Source organism: Callospermophilus lateralis, chromosome 9 (genome assembly GCF_048772815.1).
Source record: "Callospermophilus lateralis isolate mCalLat2 chromosome 9, mCalLat2.hap1, whole genome shotgun sequence".
Taxonomy (NCBI): domain Eukaryota; kingdom Metazoa; phylum Chordata; class Mammalia; order Rodentia; family Sciuridae; genus Callospermophilus; species Callospermophilus lateralis.
The window spans coordinates 61,200,460-61,223,075 of record NC_135313.1 but is presented as its reverse complement, the minus strand read 5'-3'; the positions used below and the strand labels follow the sequence as shown (position 1 = coordinate 61,223,075).

Genomic DNA, 22,616 nt, shown 5'->3' with positions numbered 1-22,616 from the left:
CAGCCATCCACAGAGCTTTGTTTTCAAAACTAAACAAACTAGCCATTTCATGGTGCAAGTTTACACTCTTATCCCCGGCAGCTCAACTCAGAGAAGCTTGTCTACACTCAAGAAGAGAAGGAAAGTTGAAATTTCTATTTAAAACAGAAAAGTGCTAAAAATGTGTATTTCTCAATGAAAAAACTTTCAGATTCGAAGAGACTTAAGGAGTGACTGGAATATAGAATTATCAAGAGCTATATTAATAAGTATTTAAAGCAAAAAGGAGTCACCATATTTGATATGGATGTACTTTTTATTTGGATATATAAAAAAAAAAAAAAACTTGACGAGCTCACTCACCTGTCTGGATGCTGATGTCATATGACTTCACATGCATTATGTTGTTGATGCCACTTCGAATGACCCTCATATCTCCCCCATCCGTTTTCCTGACTTGAACAATTGCACCCAGTCTCCAATCGGTAAAAAACACGTAATCTAAAAAGGAATACAGAGGATTTGTATTTTCAGTCATCACTTACTTATAAATAAATCACTTAGGGAATTAACTTACTTATAAATAAATTTCTGAGAGAAAGCAATAGGCTTGTAATGCTTCTCACAATTCCAAGACTCTTCTCCCACAAATATCTCTAATCTGTCTCTGTAACCATTTTCCATGACCAGTTATTCTCTATAAATGCTCTTTGGAAGTCTACATTTTATTAATATCATGGTCAGGTTCAGGGCAAGTATGCATGAAATTTTATGATGGCATTTAGATTTAAACTTTGATAGGAAAAAGTTTTTTTTATTCTCAATGTTCTTCTATATGAGGCCCCTTAAGACTAGGCTCTTCTCCCAACATTAAGTTGCCTAGTGGGTAAGCAAAATACTTAACTATGTGAAGACAACGGACAACATCTAACATCCCTTCCAACTCCAAAATTCTGTAGTCCATGTCTGCATGAGAATGCTTAATTTTTTAATGTTCAACTTTAATAAGTTATTGAGAAGGAAAAGTACAAATCTAGTCCAAAGAGGAACTTTCAGTATGTTTGGGGATTGGTAAAAATATCAACATAAGGGTTCATACACCTGCAACCTCATCCATGTACCATGGTGCTCAGAATGGCAAAACAGAGGCAGCATAAGATTTTACCTAACAAAAATTTAATCATGTTCACTTTATACTAACTACTGAAGCAAGAAAGTAAACACATAGACATCAACAGTGTTCAAAAGAAAAAACTGAATCAACATGGATTTTCTCTTGGGCTATCGTTGAAAATTCCAATTAACTAGAAAACATTTAAGATGCCACAAATTTGATCATGAGATCAATTTTCCTTATCTGTGGTCTAATCAATGACCAATCAGTTATTGGACTCACTAAATCTTTTTTCCATGACAAAGTCAGTCCCACCATTCAGGAGGTATATATAATAACATATTTAAGTACATAGGAGCTCAATCAAACTTTCAGTCCTGTGCAATGTATGGTCAGGAAGACCTAGTCTGTTGATAAAAAGGGGCATAATGTCCACGGTATGACACAACAAAAGAACTTTCCATTAGAGATCCACCCTGTGAGCCAGGGTTGGAAGAAACTGCTCTCGTTATTTTGGGAATGTCATGTTGTTCTCATGGGGATGCACTCAAGTTGTTGTTCATACTGATGAAACCAAAAGGTACTGAAATTGCATTTTTATTCAATCCCAAAACATTTCAGCACAGAGCAGAGAGAATACAACATTCTTATAATATTCCTATATAGCAGCAAACAGCATGTATCTGATATCATTAGAGAAAGGGGAGTAAATACTTGAGAGGGTGACTATTTATAATTGACTCATCTCACCAAAAATCTCACAAGAGCATGTCTTAAATATTTTTAAATACCACACACTCCAAAGATAAAACAGACAGCAGGGTGGAATATCCAATATATTCACTCTTCATTCCACACTCTATGCACGTGAGAAAATTGTTGATTTATGGCCAATGTCTAGTTTTTTTTTTAAAGGATTATACTGATTATTCAAAGTAGTTTCAACTAGCATATAGTTAGGGCCTTTGGTAGCCACTATATAGTGTCACCCCTCGAACTGATTATGGTTTTTCATGCATAACCGGAATAGACATCAATCTCTCCTCACTCTTGGCCTAACAGTTGTGTGCAGTACACAAGCTACCCAGCCATCCATAGAGCTTTGTTTTCAAAACTAAACAAACTAGCCATTTCATGGTGCAAGTTTACACTCTTATCCCCAGCAGCTCAACTGGGGATAAGAGTGCCTATACTCAAGCTTGCCTATACTCAAGAAGGGGGCTGAGAGAAGGAAGGTTGAAGCTCTGGGTGTGATCATGGCGGCGGTGTTTTCCCAGAATCCCAAGCTTCCCAGCAATCTCTACGAGTAACATGAAAATTCTTTGGAAAGAGTGTTGAAGAAATAATCATGTCTTTCTGTTTTTTAAAGTAGTACCCTAACATTTCTCTACAACAAAGATAATTACCCAACATTTTGATGAACAAGCTTCAAAATTATTCAATGGATATACAATTGATGGATATACGTAATCATTTTTCTACAAGGTTCTGATGAGGTTCTTGCAAACAGAGAACAATGAAATCCTATAATAGTTCCTAACTCTTGCTATCTAATTCTTGAATGACTTTAAATCATTCAATGAGGCAGTGATTTACTATTTCTTCACATGAAACTTAGTTATGTAAGTACATTCTCAGGAATAGTAGAAGTGTAAATTACAAAGTGCTATGCCTAAATAAGTTATCTAAATGTGTCCAAAGGAACACACTCTAAAACTCTTATTTTCCATCAACAAACCAACTGTTTTGTCTATATATAATAGCACCATTTTAATTTTTTGTATTTTAAAGTAACAAGCTTTTCTGAAATTGTGAGAGACCAATGATAATGGTTTTACTGTTATGAATTGCAAAGTATAAAACAACACACACTTTTTATTGATTCAAAACATACCTTTAAAGACAGTAAGTCCAAATGGATGTGTCATCTGCTCGATATGGCCCAGAGTTCTTCTATCTAAGCCATCAAAGGTGCTGTGCTCAATTTTATCAAAAAAGGCATCTACCCAATATAATCGTGAAGCACTAAAACAATAAAATACTTAAGTTATCCATTATCCAAAAACCAGCAGATCACCCTGAGGGAATTCAAAATCAAAATGCTCAATCAACACCCAAAGTTTGATAAAGTTTTAGGCCCCTCAGAAAAGGAGAGCTACTTTCATCAAATGACTTACAATTAACTATCTTTGAAAATTTGAAATGTTGCTATCTTTGAGTGGGGATTTTATTTTTCTCCTTGTAAAATCCATAAGTTAAGAAAAATATTGGTACTATCACCTATGTTTAAAAGGCTAAATACATTTCTTCCTTTTTTTCCCTCCCATAACTACTTTGGCATATCATATTCATAAGCTAATTTATATTTTCCTTTTCCATATTCCCAGATGGATCCTCAATTTTCTAGAACTATATCTCATACCTCAAAACTCTCCCAAAATGCATATAAACAAATACACATTTGTTGATTGACTTCAAAATTTTTCTATCCTCAAGACACCCCTGGAAGAAATTACACATAACCAGTGTTTCATCAAATCCTTATTCTACCACTAATAGGGTTGGGACTCACTTCCTCCCTCTCGACCCTCCACTATGCCCTGTCATTCTGTTGCTTCTAGAAATTTCCTCAGAAAATTCATGAAAGCATTGGTTTTCATCCCACCAGTAACTGGCCAACCACGTTTGTGTTCTTATATCATTTAACATCCTCCTCCCATCTCAATTAATGATTAAAAAGTTTCTGAGGACATGGAGTGTGCTTTTCCTCACTCCATCATGGCACCCCACTTTGCCGTGTGTGTGTGTGTTGCACTACATAGGAACTCAGTAACGAATGATATGGGGTGATTCCTACTTACCTCCAATCAATGGCCAATCCATTGGGCCATCCAAGAGTGGTATTCACTATAGGCTCAAGGTGAGATCCATCAGTCCACGCTCTCAAAATTTTAGCAGGACGGAACCAATCAGAGAAGAATATATACCTGGAAAAAGAAGTAATAAATCATGGATGTTAAATTACATGACTCAGGGATTTCACAAAAACAAATTTTCTAGAGACTTGCTGCAATTAATTTCATTTTCTGTATATGCTGTGAAGCTTAACAGACTATTGTATAACTAATATAATTCTTAGTTAAAAGTACAGTTATCAATATGTAATCAAAGTGAAAAACACACATGGTATTAAAATAAACATCCAAAACAGAAAACCACTGTCCTACACTTTAAAACCTAAAACAATTGTCACCCAATACTCCATGTTATTGAAATAAAATAATAGACCACCATGAGCAATAAAGTAGATTGTATCCTCTCTTTCTCTTTGGATTAAACATCCAGGACCCACTAGATCTACTAGATTACTTCCTATTATTCTTCTTTAAGGAGTTGATAAATTTGCAATAAAAACATTTCATCCTAGATGAAGAAAAGCATCCAAATCAATATAATACTCAAACAATATCGTACTCAAAGCATCTTTTTGTTTTTATTATGAGGATTGGGAAAAAAATGGAAGTCTATGGGAGAAAAAAATCCTTTCCTCTTTATATAATCCCTAGGAATCAAAATTAGTCATTTCCAAAGTATGACTTTCTGAAATGTGACTTCATATCATTTTAAATGAAAAAGCCATTAAGAATTTAACCACTTTACAAAACCACATGCCAAAGAGTTAGTTAAGATAAATTCACTAGAAAAAAATTTATGGTTTACCTCTCTATAGGACCACAAATTTCTTAACAATGATATCAGTTTTAAAGTATGTTTCTTATATTGTTTTACAAAGAGAAAATAAAAATATAAAGTGCATACTGCAGAGGTGGCAGAGAGACCTGGGTTAGGCAGGGCTGTACATAGAACAGAGCTGGAGTCTGAACACTAACTCTCAGCAATGAGTGTGAGTCCTCCACAAGTCCCTAACATGGGCATTATACACACTTTTTCACAAACTGGTTTCGGGATTAGATGAGAGTATGTATGTTAAGGGCTCACTATAGCTTCAGTGAATGACCACTGCTCTTTTTCCATCCAAATACAACAACATACCTTGCTGCAAACAATCATGTCAGCTATTAAACATATTTTTAAAATCTTTTTGTTATTACATTATAGATACACATAATAGAGGGGTTCATTTGACATATTCATATATGCATAAAACAGTTTGCTCCATTTTGATCTCCAGTACTTCCCTTTTCCCTTCTCACCTTCCCCTCCCCACCATGATCTCCTTCTTCTACTCTATTATTATTCCCCCTGTTTATTTTTAATTGGTGCATTATAATTATGCATAAAATTGGAATGAATTATGACATCTTCAAACATGCACACAATGTGATCTGAAACCTTTACTCCCCAGTCGTTTCTCTTGCCCTCCCCTCCTCCCCATCCTTGGTCCCCTTTTTATTGGTTCTCTTTAGTTATATATAACATTAGGGTTCATTCTGACGTAATTATGAAAGCGTGGAATATACTTTGTTCTAATTCAATCCCCAGTACTTTTCCTCTCTCTCACCTCCTCCCTCCCCGTTCCCTTCCCTTTACTCTACTAATCCTTCTGCTATTCACCTTTAGGTTTTCTTTATCTAGTTTGTGTCTTGTGGATGTACATGATGGTGGGACTCAGTGTAGCATAATCACATAGGAAATATATACACAGGAAGTCAGGTCAGATCCATTTCACTGTTCTTCCCTTATAGCATCCCTTCTCCCTTCCCCTCAGTCCCTGTTAGAATTTGGATGTGTGGTGCCCTCCAAAAGCTCATGTGTGAAACAATGCAAGAACATTCAGAGGTGAAATTATTGAATTATGAGGCCTTAACCTAATCAGTGAATTAGTCCCCTGCTAGGGATTAACTGAGTGGTAACTGAAGGTGAGTAGACTGGAAGAGGTGGCTGGAAGAGGTGGGTCACTGGGGGCAGGGCTTTGGGGTATATATTTGGTGAGCTGAGCTTAGTCTCTCTCTCTCTCTCTCTCTTCCCCCCACTTCTGATACTCATGTGAGCTGCTTCCCTTAGCCATGATATTCAGCCTTACCTAAAGCCCCAAGGAATGAAGCCGGCTGTCTATGGACTGAGACCTCTGAAACCATGAACCCCCCAAATAAACTTTTCAACCTCTAAAATTATTCTCATCAGGTCTTTTAGTCACAGCAGAAAAAAAGGCTGACCAAAACAGTCCTCTTCATCTAACCTACTGATCTTTCTTCTATTATGATGAAATGTCCCCCCTTTTACCTTTCTCTTTCTTTTTCTCTCTCTTTTTTGCCCCTTATTTTGGACTAGCTTCTGCAGATCAGAGAAAAACATTCAAACTTTGGTTTCCTGGGTCTAACTTATTTCACTTAGTATGATAGTTGCCTGTTCCATCCATTAGCTGGAAAATGTCATAATTTCATTCTTCTTTATGACTGAGTAATACTCCATTGTGTGTGTGTGTGTGTACACACACACACACATTTTCTTTATCCATTCATCTGTTGAAAGGCACCTTGATTGGTTCCCTAGCTTGGCTATTGTGAATTGTACTGCTATTGACAATGATGTGGCTATATTCCTCTAGTATTTTATAGCTAATTTTAGATCTTTTGGATATATAGCAAGGAGTGGGATAGCTGAGTCATATGGTGGTTCCACCCCAGTTTTTTGAGGAATCTCCATACTGCTTTCCAGAGTGGCTGCACTAGTTTGTAGTCCCACCAACAACCTATGAGTGTACCTTTTTCCCTACATCCTCACCAACACTTATTATTTGTATACTTGATAATTGCCATTCTGACTAGAGTGAGGCGAAACTCAATGTAGTTTTGATTTGCATTTCCCTGATGGCTAGCAATGTGGAACAGTTTTTCATATATTTGTTGCGCCAATAGTATTTCTTCTTTTGAGAAGTATCTTTTTAGTTCTTTTGCCAATTTATTAATTGGGTTATTTTATTTTATTTTATTTTATTTTGGTGTCAAGCTTTTTGAGTTCTTTATATATTCCGGATATAAATGCCCTATCCAAGGAACAAAGATCTTCTCCCATTCTGTAGGCTATCGAGTCATACTGTTTCCTTTGCTGGGCAGAAGGATAGGATGATGCCATCCTATCTATTGATTTTTTGGTTTTATTTCTTACATTTTAGAAATCTTAAGAAAGTCATTTCCTGGGGCTGGGGTTGTGGCTCAGTGGTAGAGCGCTTGCCTAGCATGTATGAGGCACTAGGTTCAATTCTCAGCACCACATAAAAATAAATAAATTAAATAAAGGTATTATGTCCATCTACAAATAATCATAATTATGATTTTTAAAAAGTCAGTTCCTGAGCCTACATTTTGGAGTGGTGGGTCTATATTTTCTTCTAGCAGTTACAGAGTTTGTTCTCATTCCTGGGTCTCTGATCCACTTTGAGTTGACTTAAAAGGGCAAGAGATAAAGGTCAAGCTGCATTCTTCTACATAGGGATATCCAGTTTCCCAGCGCCATTTGTATGAAACATATTTTAAAAGAAAGGTAAGAACCAAAAAGGAATACTGTGGACTGTTCTGTCTTTTCTTCTCTGACCTTCTGTTCTGTCTTTTGTTCTCTGACGGAACAGCAAAACCTTAAACTGCCTGTGATCTGGAAAACTTCTTACTCTGAAAACTACCGAATGATTAAGCATGTTTTCTTACATTTCGTAAGAATTCATTAAAACAGGGCAAGAATTGGAGTCTTTCCTTCTAATTCTGCTGTGTATCTTGTTCCTTCCCCAACAAATCTGTACCGCAACCATGGTCCTCTGCAACCATGAAAAACCACACCAGTACAAACCAGGGAAGCTGAGACTGAGAATAGTTTGTTGAAGGAGATAAAGTGATTACTTACGCTTATGCTAAAGGAGTAAAATTTAAGATGATTTCAAGTTCCATAGTTCAACCTTATATTTACTAAACTTGCCAAAAACCCCTAGGACTTCACTTTTCCATGACTAAAATAGGCATGGTTTCAAGCCCTTAGAAAAACAGGCACATACTTACCCAGCAAGAGGATGAACCACAATTGACCGGGGATTATTTAAATTCTCAATGATTTCCCGTCTGGATTTATCAGCAAGCCTCATGACACTAACACTCTGATAAGAAGGGTCTGTCCAGTAGAGATTCTTAGAAATCCAGTCAAAAGTCAAACTTTCAACATTTTCCACCCTATTTGCTGTGAGAATTTCTCTTCCTGTAAGTTCAAACATGGACACGGTTTAAACTAAGTATATCACATAAGACATAAATTTTCCTATTACTGCATATTTAAATTCTGTGTCAGAGCACATTTCAGGTACATGAGGAATTAAAAAAAAAAAAAAAAGAAACACTGAGCAACAACATGAGATAAACCTCAAATTTATTCATTCCCCAAAGTTTGGATCTCAAAGAATAGATATGATACTTATAAATATAACCAGGAGTGGTGTAGTCTGGACTCACTCCCTTGTTCAAACTTCAAGGAAAAAAAAAATTCTCATTGCAGAACATCAGAAAAAAAAAAAAAAAAAAGATACCTGAGTTCACCTACTACCACCCCCAGACGGCTCCAAGGAGCTGATACTGCCAGGTACAACCAGGGGGTGACCGGAGGTGTTACCGCCCAACCCTCTCACCAGTCTTTCAACAGACTTTCACAACCACAAAGTTGCCAAGTTTGGAAACGACCAGCAAAGATACCAGGAAGGAAATCAGAACTGGGTACAGGAGAAAAGAAACCACTTTCCTCTCTGAAAAAAAATATTTATGCTTTTCCCCTCTCTTCTTTCTTTTCTTTTTCTCCACTCAAGAAAATCTCAGTCAGAATAGGTAATTAGATCTTTAGTTAATAGTTTTTTTAAAAAAAGTCCTAGTATTTTCTGTCATTGTTTCAGCAAATCATAAAAATAAAGCCCTCTGTGAGATAGACAACATATTAGATATTTAGGTAACATAATATTGCTAATAATAGCTTATGGTAATTGAGCATTTACTATGATCCAGGAATTGATTAAAAAAAAAAAAAGACTTTTTATGGATTCACCCATCCTCACAGCCACTTAATCAAGTAGGCATTATTTTGTCCATTTTATAGATGAGGAAAGTGAATCATAGAGAAGTAAACCATCTAGAAAGATGCCCTCAAAGCACTTTAAAATGACATGGGAGAGAGGAAGACACAATTGTGTCCAGAGGCAGAAATAAAAGAGTGCTGGGTGCTGTGATGGAGGTGTGCCGAGGATGGTGCCCAGCACAGACTCCTGGCATATGGCTTGAGTGCAGATGGTGGGGACATATGGAGAGTTCCTCCAAAGGGAAGCAGGGAACTGGGGGCTACAGGAGAGCAAACCTTGTGACTGAGAGGGAGAGAGATTAAGAACTCCATGTTTTTGGGAGCATGGGGGTCAATGGGTTAATAACAGAATCAAAAGCAGAGGAAGAAGATCACAGGAAATCCAGGCTGTGTGGAGGCAGGAAGGAACAAGCAGTTGTACTCTTCTTCTAAGGCAGAGAGTCTGGGAAGAGTGGGATGAAGGGGTCCACTGGCCATGTTGATTTCAAACTGGTTGTGGATATCTAGAAGAGACAGCCTGGATCTGAACCTCAGAGAGATTGCCCAGGCCTGCCTTTCATTCCCCAGGCTAGGAAGACACTCGACTAGTCAACATTCTGCAAAAAGGCTCCCACAGTAATTTAACAACTAATGCACAAATGGGAATCAAACACCTAGACATTAGGACATTATGCAGAAAAAAGAAAAGGACCAATGCTGAACTCCAGAGATTAAAGTTAGGACAGGCGAAGGACAAAAGACTTCTAAGGGGGCTGGGGATGTGGCTCAAGCGGTAGCGCGCTCGCCTGGCATGTGTGCAGCCCGGGTTCGACCCTCAGCACCACATACAAACAAAGATGTTGTGTCCACCGAAAACTAAAAATATTTTTAAAATTCTCTCTCTCTCTCTCTCTCTCTCTCTCTCCTCAATATTGTAAAAGCTATCTATGCTAAGCCTCAGGCTAGCATCATTCTGAATGGAGAAAAATTGAAGGCATTCCCTCTAAAATCTGGAACAAGACAGGGATGCCCTCTCTCACCACGTCTGTTCAACATAGTTCTTGAAACACTGGCCAGAGCAATTAGACAGACGAAGAAATTAAAGGCATAAAAATAGGAAAAGAAGAACTTAAATTATCACTATTTGCAGATGACATGATTCTATACCTAGCAGACCCAAAAGGGTCTACAAAGAAACTATTAGGGCTAATAAATGAATTCAGCAAAGTGGCAGGATATAAAATCAACACGCATAAATCAAAGGCATTCCTGTACATCAGCAACAAATCTTCTGAAATGGAAATGAGGACAACCACTCCATTCACAATATCCTCAAAAAAAATAAAATACTTGGGAATCAACCTAACAAAAGAGGTGAAAGACTTATACAATGAAAACTACAGAACCCTAAAGAGATAAATAGAAGAAGATCTTAGAAGATGAAAAAATATACCCTGTTCATGGATAGGCAGAACTAACATCATCAAAATGGCGATATTACCAAAAGTTCTCCATAGGTTTAATGCAATGCCAATCAAAATCCCAACGGCATTTCTTGGAGAAATAGATAAAGCAATCATGAAATTCATATGGAAAAATAAAAGACCCAGAATAGCAAAAACAACTCTAAGCAGGAAGTGTGAATCAGGCAGTATAACGATACTAGACTTCAAACTATACTACAGAGCAATAGTAACAAAAACAGCATGGTACTGGTACCAAAACAGGCGGGTAGACCAATGGTACAGAATAGAGGACACAGAAACCAATCCACAAAATTACAACTATCTTATATTTGATAAAAGGGACTAAAAGCATGCAATGGAGGAAGGACAGCATCTTCAACAAATGGTGCTGGGAAAACTGGAAATCCATATGCAACAAAATGAAACTGAATCCCTTTCTCTCGCCATGCACAAAAGTTTACTCAAAATGGATCAGGGAGCTTGATATCAAATCAGAGACACGGCGTCTGATAGAAGAAAAAGTTGGCTATGATCTACATACTGTGGGGTCGGGCTCCAAATTCCTCAATAGGACACCCATAGCACAAGAGTTAATAACTAGAATCAACAAATGGGACTTACTCAAACTAAAAAGTTTTTTCTCAGCAAAAGAAACAATAAGAGAGGTAAATAGGGAGCCTACATCCTGGGAACAAATCTTTACTCCTCACACTTCAGACAGAGCCCTAATATCCAGAGTATACAAAGAACTCAAAAAATTAGACAATAAGATAACAAATAACCCAATCAACAAATGGGCCAAGGACCTGAACAGACACTTCTCAGAGGAGGACATACAATCAATCAACAAGTACATGAAAAAATGCTCACCATCTCTAGCAGTCAGAGAAATGCAAATCAAAACCACCCTAAGATACCATCGCTCTCTCTTTAAAAAAAAAAAAAATTATAAAGACTTCTAAGGAACACAAGAAGGAATGGACAAGAAATGAAAGGAAATCGAAACAGTTTTTGAGAAGATTACCAAAGAATCAAAGATAGGGACTAGAAAACATGGGATCCAAGATGATGGCGAGGAGGTAGGCTAAGATCAACTCCTCTAGGGTTGAAATCAAAGAAGACCGGCTGACCAAAGAAGTGGGTGACGGAGGACATGCATAGCCTCACAATCTTGCAAGGTCAGAAGCTCAGAGAGACTCAGTAATGCTGGTTACTGGAACACAAAACAGGACTGAAGACAATTATTTAATTTAGCAATAAAGAGATGAGCAAGATGAGAGGGGTTCCAGGAAGGTGATGGGCAGATAGAGTGATGGGCAGATAGATTTTGAGGTGAGGAGTCAGAAGAGGGGACAGGAAAGGGCAGACCCATCTTTCAAGAAAATTGCCCATGAAATAAATGAAGGAGAAGGGGCTGTCACTGGAAAGGAATATGCACTGGCAAATGGGCTACATTTTTAACAAAGAAAAAGACAAGTATACCTAATGGGGCAAAGTCAGTAGAAAAAGAGAATTTTTTTTTAAATTTCAGATTAATTTTTAATTTCAGGTATAGAGATCAATAGATCATGCCATCAACCAAATAAAGTACCCAAAAGGAAAGTGTGGCTGACCATAATTTATCTGTCTTCTTTGACCATTATAAAAATTTTAACAGAATTTTAATCAATTAAAACTTAAGTATGGATTTATAAATCCAAATCTCATATAATTCACTTTTTAAGAAATTATTGTCATTCCAAGTTCAGCCATTGGCACAAAAGTAGGCCAGTATCCCCAAAGAAACATCATCCCATTGGACCAATCTGAACCTTTAAGCTATTGAGGGTTTCTAGACACTTGACCTTCCTCTCTTGTTAATATTGTCATTATTAAAATACACCATCACTTATAACTTGTTTTGAAAATGAAAAGTGCTTGTTTTCAACATAATTTATTTAAAAAAAACAACAACAAATTTCTTTTCTCAATCCAAAAAGTATTTATCAAGCCTAATAAAGATCCTGCTTAAAAAGTAGAAATTAAAAGTTAAACTGAATGAATTATTTGTTATTGAAAATAGCCAAAACACACACACACACACACACAGACATTTTCTTACCTGTGCCATCAATCTTTTGCTTAAATATCATATCTTTTGATGTATCTGAAAAAAAGATTGAACTCTCCTGGGCATCAAAATCAATCCCAAGAAAAAAAGAAGGATTCCCCGTCACTGGAACCATGACATCCTCCTGGGTGGAGGGGGTGAATGGGATCCCACGCACAGCCAGTTCAGATGAAAAGATCAAGAAGTTCTTAATAGCTGTAGGAGGAAGGACAGCACAGTCAGCCACAGCATGGTTCTTGCCTTCACCAAATCCCAGACAAATCACATTGTTCATACAGACACTTTATTATCATGAAATATAATTTTGAAATAAACATAACAAATTTGTGAAAACCATAGCTGGTAATAATGGAAAGGAAGAAGAAGAAAAAAGCAACTACAAATGTGATACACGTATTCAAAACTTCTTCCTGAGAAATTTATCCTTAGGATTTACTGGCATTAAAAGCAGTGTCCACATACTAAAAATTTTAAAATAGAATTAGCTAACCTCCACAGTAATTCCATCAAAATTCTCAAGTTGGAATAACTTTTAGACAGAAATTGACACCAACAATCATAAGGCAGCTTTTGGAGTGTCAAGATCAGAAAGAAAAAAAAAGAATCAACATCAATGGAATGAGACAAGGTGAAGGAGAGGAGGAACAAAGGAAAGGGGTAGGAAGAAGTGATTATTAAAAGCCAAGAAGGAGACAGACAGTACATCAGGAATTCAAAAAGACAGTGATAAAGGCAGATAAAGACAGTGATAAAGGCAGTATAGCCAAGACATAATAACTGCAAAAAGGAATTTAAAAACAAAATCATTAGACAATGTACTACTGATAAAAGTTATAAACACATGGCTTTTTAAATGAGGGAGATTTTTATCTGAATCTAGGACTACCCCAAATGTTAACAAATTTATCTTGGTTAAAAAGTCCATAGAAGCTTCCAGAAGGACCATCTGGGAAGCAAGAATTTATCAAACAGATGAAAAGAGAATTGCAAAAGGTAAAGTGAAATAAATATTATAGTCACGTATTTCATTGTTGGTTAGGGGCCTAGGCCATGGGTGAATGATGAGGAGACCTGCAGGCAATCCAAGAGGAAGAAAGGAAAGCTTCAATGGAAGAGTGAAACAGGAGCTGAGAGACAGGTGTAAAAATCAAAGTTTGAACTGGAATGAAAAACTTCATGAGGAATGGAGCCAGCCTAATACTCAAGAGTTTGTTTTGGATACAGCAATAAAGCCAGATGAGATTAAGGTGCGATTACCTGGCTCAAAGGGGCATACGTGGTGGTCTAAGAGAAGTCAATAAAAGGGATGGGCTACCTCCCTTCCCATCAAAGTTCAGGTTAATGTCTAAAGTGGAAATGGTAGGCTGGGGTACAGCACTTGTCTAAAGTACAAGAGAGTCTGGGCTTCATCCCCAGTACTGAAAAATAAAAAGAATTGGAAACAGTAGACATAGTATGGAAAAGAACACCAAGTGCAGTCACATGGAATTCAGAAATCACAGTAAAAAGAGATGAATGTTTCAGGAAACAAAGAGGAAAGGAAGACCAAGAAAATCCTAGATGAGGATTTAAAGGAAAGACGGAATTTTACATCTTCAAATATAGCTCTATGCATAGAGAACCTGGTGCCTACCAAAGAAGCTGTTCTGTGGGCTAGAGAAACCTTTTTTGCAGCGAAGAAGTCAGACAGAGACCTGGCCCAGTGCCCAGCAGCAGCTACCCTGATGCTGCCTGCCAGAAGGACCCACCAACACAGATTTCTTACCAACACAGCGGCGCTCATCCCGATCCAGCTCAAAGCCAAATAAGCACTTGCAACGGTAACCCAAACCGTCGTTATCGGTTCTGTGGCTGAGGATGCAGACATGCTCACAGCCCCCTTTGTTATCTCCACATGGGTTGCTAGCTGGGGGAGAAATACACAGGGTTCAATCACAATTAGGCAGATGTAACACTCCAAGTCACGTGAAGCCACTTTGGCCCTGTAGATGAACCCAGTGATGGGTTTGCATCACTGTGGAGTCATCACTCCAGATGTGGTTACCACATCCGGCTGCGCAAACCCTCCCAACTTCACTGCTCTCCTGTCCGTTCTCAAACTGGTGATTACAAAAATCAGGACTCCCACCACCGGATAACCATGGTATTCTTTTTTCACAGTAATTATAGGTTCTGTCTGCTAGCCTCAATGATTAGAATTAACTACCCACCCCCAAATTTTTCTTTTCTTTTTCTTTTTTGTTTGTTTGTTTGTTTATTTTTGGTACCAGTGAACCCAGGGGTGCTTAACCACTGAGCCAAATCCCCAGGCCTTTTTTATATTTTATTTAGAGATAGGGTCTCGCTAATTTGCTGAGGCTGGCTTTGAACTTATGATCCTCCTGCCTCAGCCTCCTGAGCCTCCTGAGTTGTGCCACCGCACTCGGCACCACCCCAAATTCTTTTAAAATAAAAACCTTCAGTACTATCCTTACCATTCATAAAATATAATAAGTAACTATTACTCAATGGGTACTTATTTTGTACAAAACTCCAATAAATAACCAATAACCCCAAGGAGTAAACATTATTACCCCAATTTTACAGAAGTCTCTGAAAGGTTAGACAACTTGTCCAAGATTATTCATGCCTGAAATAGCTAATTCTAATCGAGACCTGATTCCAAAACCCTATGTGTCTGCCTCCCAAACTAGTTTATGTTTCCCAAAGCCGTCTTTCAAGTTGTAACCTTGGGAAGCTCACTGCACACTGTACAAGACTGTCACAGACAAGACTTTCAGATTTACTTTCTAAATTGTCTTCTGAACCTTTGACTTATTCTGCAGAATGGTCTCTTTCTCTTCTCAAGTGGATTTATTTGGGGAAATAATCTGGATGATCAAACTGGGTAAAGGCACATGTGAAATTAGTAGCTTTATAAATTGAGACTGAAAAGTACTCCAAATTGAGATTTCCAACATGTTTTCAGATATATTTTCCCAGGATGAAGATATTAAAGGTTATTCATCTTCAATATCTATTCAATTCTAGTATATTTTTAAGCAACCTAATTGCCTGTTGTCTCTCTCCATCCTAAACAGTTTCATCACTTAATATGAGAGTTTGAAAACAAATCTGTATTTCTCCAAATGACAGTTCACCAATATTAAGCTTTCTACCAACATAGTCTAGTTTTGGTGTATTTCTTTTCTATGATCCACAAACAAATACAGAAGAGCCATAGACAGTTCAAATGGACATGTCAAAGCTCAATTCAAAACTCTGAAACACAAACAAAGTTATTATAAAATAACAAAAAAAAAAAAAACCAGTGTCTGAATCAAACCCAGTTGAACCATAACAGACCCAATACAAACCAAAGAACAGATCCATATGTATACAACAGTGAAGAAATAAAATGGTCCCCACGCTATGCAAAATGAGTGTTTGGAATATGCCATTTTCCTCTATAAGGCCTCGGTTTCCTTAACTATAATATTAGAGTTTTGAAATAGGACAATTCTCCCAGTAGAATGAGGGTAGGTGTTGTGGTCTACACTAATCAATAAAATCAGTAAGAGTGTAAGTTATAGGTTATATATTAGTAATATATATATATATATATATTAGACATAATAAGTGAGATAAGCCAATTAGAAGCAAGAACTGTCATAGACAGGTCTAAGACTCCATTTTGCTGCCTTCTATAAAAAATTATGTTACAAGAGCTATTTCTGAGAAACTGAAATGAAAGCTGTTTTCTTATAATATATTGTTTTCTGTACTTTGTACCCCCACAAAATGTACTCAACCCAGGATATGGTAGTCTTGGTGACCCAAGACTTTGAAGTAGATTCTTTCCCCAACTAACCACCTGCTCGAACTCAGGGTACAGCTGTCTAACACCTGCTCAGACCCAAGATGCAGTTAACAAGCTGATTGCTTTTTTCTAGCTTCTCTACTTGTTTGCTTGCTAACTGGAAAATTCTAGTCCTGCTTAGGGCCCTCAGGTCCCACTTGCTATTGTTTTAACCTCTGTGACTGGCTTGCTTGAATGATGCTCAGGAAAGCCGCTGAGTTGTGGTTTTCCTCTTTAAGTTCCTAGGATACAGGCCAGGAAATTGCTGCTCTCCCACAGAGCTTCAGTCTCTACGGGTGGGTGACAGTCCCTGTCTAAGTAAATAAAGCTCTCCTTGATTTGATTCGGTCTTAGAGTGTTTTATGAAGTGGCTCCCCATAACAGAGGTATCTGGATTTGGTTTGTTTACAGCTAGACCCCCCAGCACCTAGACCTGGCATACTGCAGGGGCCAATAAACATCTATTAAATGAATCTCTAAATTTCCTCTAGATTCAGTACTTTTAATTCTAATTTCATTGAAAGCCCATGATCTGCAGCGTCAATTCCTGAGGGTTTAATACTCTAGATAATCCTCTGTATGATTGAGAATATCACCCAGATCCCAGGAGGAGATCTCTCATCTTTAACTTCCACAGCTTTGGGAAAAAAAAAAAAAATGTTTCTAACAAGTCTAGTACCAAACAGGGTCTCACCACTGTTGTGTGGCTTACCAGTGGGCTGCCTGAGGGCGTGGTAAACAGTCACCCCATAGGGCCTCAGAGAAGACTGATGGTACACCTGTGGGCTGCTGTCTGTGAACTTGTTTGCCTTCATTACAGCCATCTTGGTCCAGTCAGTGAAGAATACTTGGTCCTCAAACAAGCTTATTCCAAAGGGATGAGGGATGAGGGAACCTCCATGAACTACGGTCTTCCTGTTACAAAAGATACGTAGACATCACACAATTTTTTGTTTTGCTTTATTTTCATTAAAGGTGTAGGTAGTTCAGTTAAATGCTTGAAAAAGCTGAATGATTTATTGTTGAAATAATAGAATATACAGAAAGATACATGTGAAATTCCATTTACATTTGATAGGATTTCCATACTGCTTCTTGGTAAAGACTATTGAGGTTTGAATCCTAGTCCTAGTCAATCCTCTAGCTTGTTCTAGATTTTGAGGAGAAATTAGTGTTTTCTTACTAATTCTTCATCCCTTTAAGGTTGCCTGGCCAAAAAAGGTAAGATGCGAAAGAACATTCCAAATTCCATAGGTGAAAGAGTATAATAAGGGTGAGAAGTCCAGTGGACGATGTCCCCAACAAATACTTCCTATAACTGCACTGACCATTTCTCAGCAACTAGCACATGGAATGACAAGCAGCAGAGTTCAACCCCCAGCAAACCTCAGACCTACCCCGTGATAGCAAAAGACAGTCCCTTATGCATCTGTTTGATGAAACTATCAATGGATCATACTTGTAACAGAGGCCCAGAATGCGCAGAGTTGCATAAGACGAAAACAGAAGCAAGAGATGCCCAGCAAGGAAAAGAAATCAATAGCACCTGCCATGACTAACTCTATGTAAGTGATGAATCAGTTAGACACAGGCACAAAATGAAGATAAGGATGATTCCTGAGGAAAACTCTTATTTTCTTTCTTTTTTTTTTTTTTTATATACCAGGAAGATCGAAAGAAAGAAAGAGAGAAAGAGAGAGAGAGAGAAAGGAAGGAAGGAAGGAAGGAAGGAAGGAAGGAAGGAAGGAAGAAAGAAAAATATTGGCACCCCTTGAAAGCTAAAAAGCATAATAGGGCTCTAAGAAAGGAATCGGAGGCACTAAAACTGGCTAAGGTGACAAGTTGGTACACACTTAGAAACACTTGATAATGACATGGCACACTGAAATGAGAGAATGGTTTTCTTTTTTTCGTTGGCAAATTCTAGAACCCTGAATGCCACCTGCTGGCAAAGCCAGAGGCAATGACTCTGTGATTACAGCTGTGCTCACGAGCTTTTATATTTCTCACAGCCAGTTTCTTTCTGAAACTCCACCGATTTTTATCTATTGTATTTTACTTTAACCTTAGCATAAAAATATTGAGTAACATTTAAGCAAATTTCCCAATTGGTTTGATAAGACATCAGGCTGACTAATACTTTCTCATTAAATTAATGTTCTGGATACAGCAACCTTTAGTGACAGGTAGTCATAGTATTAATACCCAATAGTTTCACTTATAAAAGAAGAGATTTTTTTTTTCTAAGAATATGTAATACAGTGGCAAACTGTGATATTATCCTTCCAAAATAGAGATATAATAGGAAAAAATAACCAGAATATTCCTTCCAGTGAGAAAACAAGAAGGTCACTTGTAAAAATTAAATTGACCAGTCTATTTGCAGAATACCTGTGGCTTAGCATGCACTGACACTGGGTACAATCCTCAACACCAGAACAGCAACAACAACAACAAAATAAAATAAAAATAATTTCTCCTTGAAATTTGAAATATATGAAAGTAGAGTAAAATCCAATTAATACCCACTGAATAATGTTAAATAAACATATTTATTTATCAAGGAAAAGTTTAAAAACTAAAAAGCAAATTGTGGTATATATACAAAATGGAATATTACTTAGCATTAAAAGGAAATAAAATTATGGTATCTGCAGGTAAATGGATGGAGTGGGAGAATATCATGCTAAGCAAAATAAGCCAATCCCAGGGAAAAAATAAAAGGCCAAATGTTCTCTCTGATAAGTGGATGCTGATCCATAAGGGGGTAGGGGTTGGGGAGGCATGGGAAAAATGGGGAACTTTGATTGGACAAAGGGGAGGAAGGGGTGGGAAAGGCGCATGAGGGCAGGAATGAGATGGATATTATTACCCTAGGTACATGTATGACTGCACATATGGTGCGATGCAACATGGTGTACAACCAGAGAAATGAAAAGTTGTGCTGCAATTGTGTACAATGAATCAAAATGCATTCTGCTGTCATATATACCTAATTGAAATAGATTAATTAATTTTAAAAAACTAAAAAGATACAGTGGTTCTGGGAAAACAAAGTATGAGGAACCCAGAAAAATAATGGTCTCAGGAGTAAATGAAAAAACAAGTTCATCCAGGAATCAGAAATGGGTTTTATTTTGGTTTGGGTTTTTGTTTTGTTTTGTTTTGTTTTGTTTTTTGGTGGGGTGGGTGGGTAACCAGGAATTGAACCAGGGCTTTGCACATGCTAGGCAAGTGTTCCCCCACTGAGCTACACTCCCAGAGAAAGACTAGAGAAAATGAATGTTATTATGGAACACAAGAAAGTTTAAAATTCAGAGCCTGTCACGTCATGCAGATCTCAATGCATAGGTCAGTTAAGTTATCATGTCAATCAACAAAGTGATATTTTAATTCTGGCCCCATGGTATGCCTCTCTGTCAATTTTATGCACTTTCCTTCAAATTCATAAAGCCACAGAAAATACTTCTTACCTTTGAAGTCCATCATAAGTTACAGTTTCAATGTAGTCGAACCGCGAGTCCACCCAATACACACGCTTGGCTGTCAAATCCAGGGTGATGCCAGCAGGCCATCCCAGCTTTGTCTTCACCAAGTCTTTCCGGATGCTGCCATCCATGAAAGCCCTTTCCAACTTAGGTTCCCCAGAAAGGCTCGCCCAATCTGAGAAAAATAGGTAACTACAAAAGGAAAACAAAAAACAAAAAGTCTGTTATTTCACAAGTTTACCTGATTAATTTTGTTTTTCATACATAGCATGTTTGGATCAATGGGATTGCCCATTGACTAACAAACCATGGCTGTATAAAACAATAGAAATTTTACAAGCATTTTAAAAAACAGACTGGGAGGGCCAATCAGGAGACTCAATAACTCTAAATAGCAACCTTAACATGCAATAATAGAGCAGCCTAAAATTTTATGTTCACCTTCCCAATTTTCTCCTCTACTTACTGACTCTTTTACTTCTCATTTTATACCCAGGAAAATTTATATTTTACTTGATTTTATTTTTTCTTGTTGGTGCTGGGGATTGAACCCAGGGCCTTGTGCATGTGAGCAAACACTGAGCTATATCCCCACTGAGCTATCTCCCCACCCCAAAAGTTTATATTTTAAATGAGCTATTAAATTCTTTTCCTCAACCCTCCTCTCAGTAGGATAGCCCAAAGAAAATTTCCCACCATTTTCAAGGAAAAATAGCTGATATTACAAAGTAGAAATGAATAATCACTAGTCACCAACACTTAAGTAGCCTAAATTTCATCCAAGGAGCCTAAGACTCAACTATGAAATGCTAGAACTGTCTCTTCAGACTCTTCTCAAATGGGTAAAACAGGAAATTTTTCATTAAACCTGAAGAAAAGTAAACAGGAGCAAGCATTCTGCTAGGCTGATTCACACTGAACAACCCAGCTTGACATCTCAACTGCTGCTCACGACAACAAGCACTAAAAGAGATAGTTGCAGCTATTTCTCTCTCAAAAATTTTTCAGCTAATTCATGTTAGCATAATCATCTTAATAATGGTAATTTGCAGTAATGTTTGGTGTAATCATTTAGTAATTGAGTCAGAACACAGAATTCAATCTCTTAGCTTGGCAAATACTAAGAAAAAAAAATTCATATGCCCAAAACATCAAGTAGCACACCAGTAAGTGTGTTTGGATGACATATCCTTGAACAGGATTATATTTAGTCAACTCCTTTAAAGCTTCTATGAATAGACACATAAAACAAACATGGATTCTAGAGTAGAGAACCTAAAAGAAATCAGAATTAACCTCCAATTAAGATATGTAAGATGTATAGGCAGAGAGACAAAATTCTAAAAATGCCGAAATCTATGTGTTTTCACATCACTCACCCAACAGTTGGGTCCAGAGCGATTCCTCTAGGATGCCCCAAATTTTCAGTTATAAGGGTAACCCTGTGGCTTCCATCCAAATCTGTCATATCTATGCGATTGACCCTGGTCTCCACCACATAAAGTTTATTATTAATCCAGTCTACAGCCAGATTTTCTGGAGTGTCAACAGAAACATTGAGAACTTCTTGGATATTTAAACCACTGATGTCAACTGAGAAAACCTGAAAGAAAACCCAAAATTGTTATATTTCTGGGGTTTTTTTATTTGTTCTAATTAGTGACAGTAGAATGCATTCAACACATCATACGTAAATGGAGTATAACTTCTCATTCTTCTGGTTGTACATGATGTAGGATCATACCAGTCATGTAGAAATAAGCATGACTATGGGCACTGTTTTCCTGTCTTCATTCATTGTATAGGAAGCAATCATGTAGACCCCAAAAAAGTTCACTGGCACCTTGCTATTTTATATTATGTATTATTGGGAGAAGATGGGTTTTTCCCAGAGTATAGGTGAGACAAATACAGGAGTTGGTTTTCACTTTTATTTTTGTTTTCTTAAAGCCTGTATTTCCCATTCTTGGAAGTTATCAAAAGCTTAATTAAATAATGTGGATTTTTGGTGAAGGAGTGGTGGTAGTGGTTTGTTTTGATTTTTAGTTGTTATCAAATCAGAGTTGTTAGTAACCCAAATTCTCAATTTTTAGAAATTTTATGCAAGCTATCATTGAAGTGAATAAGAATTTTATTACTGGTACAAAGAAATGTAAGAGGAATAAATAAATAAAATTCCATAACTCTTTAGGAGTCTCTAAAATGTATGCTTTAAAAACTTCCATCACATTACTCAAAATTGAAGTTAAATCCATGAGACTTTCCATATAAGATGCTGTAAATGAAATTTTGGCTGTTACACAAAATTCTGTCAATATTTGTTACCCAATCCTCCATTACAGTTCCATTTAAAAGATTCAGGCAAAAATCTGATTTTTATCATCCAGAAAAGTAGAGTATTTTTTACATTTTAAGTGATCAAGTTTCAAAAATTACTACCAAATATCTTTCCAGTTTTGAAAGAATGTCTACTATTTCTTTTAATTAGACTTTTGGACTCCTTTTTGAATAAAATTAAAAGTTGCTCAAGGCTAATCCATATAATAGACTGCTTTGTTTAATAGGTCACATGTAACAG

General features: G+C 37.1%; 1 protein-coding gene across 1 annotated transcript in view; it reads right to left on the bottom strand.

Moving 5' to 3' along the window:
* The window catches only part of Lrp2 (LDL receptor related protein 2), a 184,431-nt gene that overhangs the window by 102,300 nt on the left and 59,515 nt on the right, over positions 1-22,616 (bottom strand). Inside the window, exons 13-21 of the mRNA XM_077110314.1 lie at positions 21,418-21,641; positions 20,024-20,230; positions 17,263-17,465; positions 14,478-14,618; positions 12,704-12,907; positions 8,104-8,296; positions 3,955-4,080; positions 2,988-3,118; positions 343-480 (exon numbers count right to left, since the gene is read on the bottom strand). Coding sequence (XP_076966429.1) covers positions 343-480; positions 2,988-3,118; positions 3,955-4,080; positions 8,104-8,296; positions 12,704-12,907; positions 14,478-14,618; positions 17,263-17,465; positions 20,024-20,230; positions 21,418-21,641 — 1,567 coding nt within the window. The remainder of the gene's footprint in view (positions 1-342; positions 481-2,987; positions 3,119-3,954; positions 4,081-8,103; positions 8,297-12,703; positions 12,908-14,477; positions 14,619-17,262; positions 17,466-20,023; positions 20,231-21,417; positions 21,642-22,616) is intronic.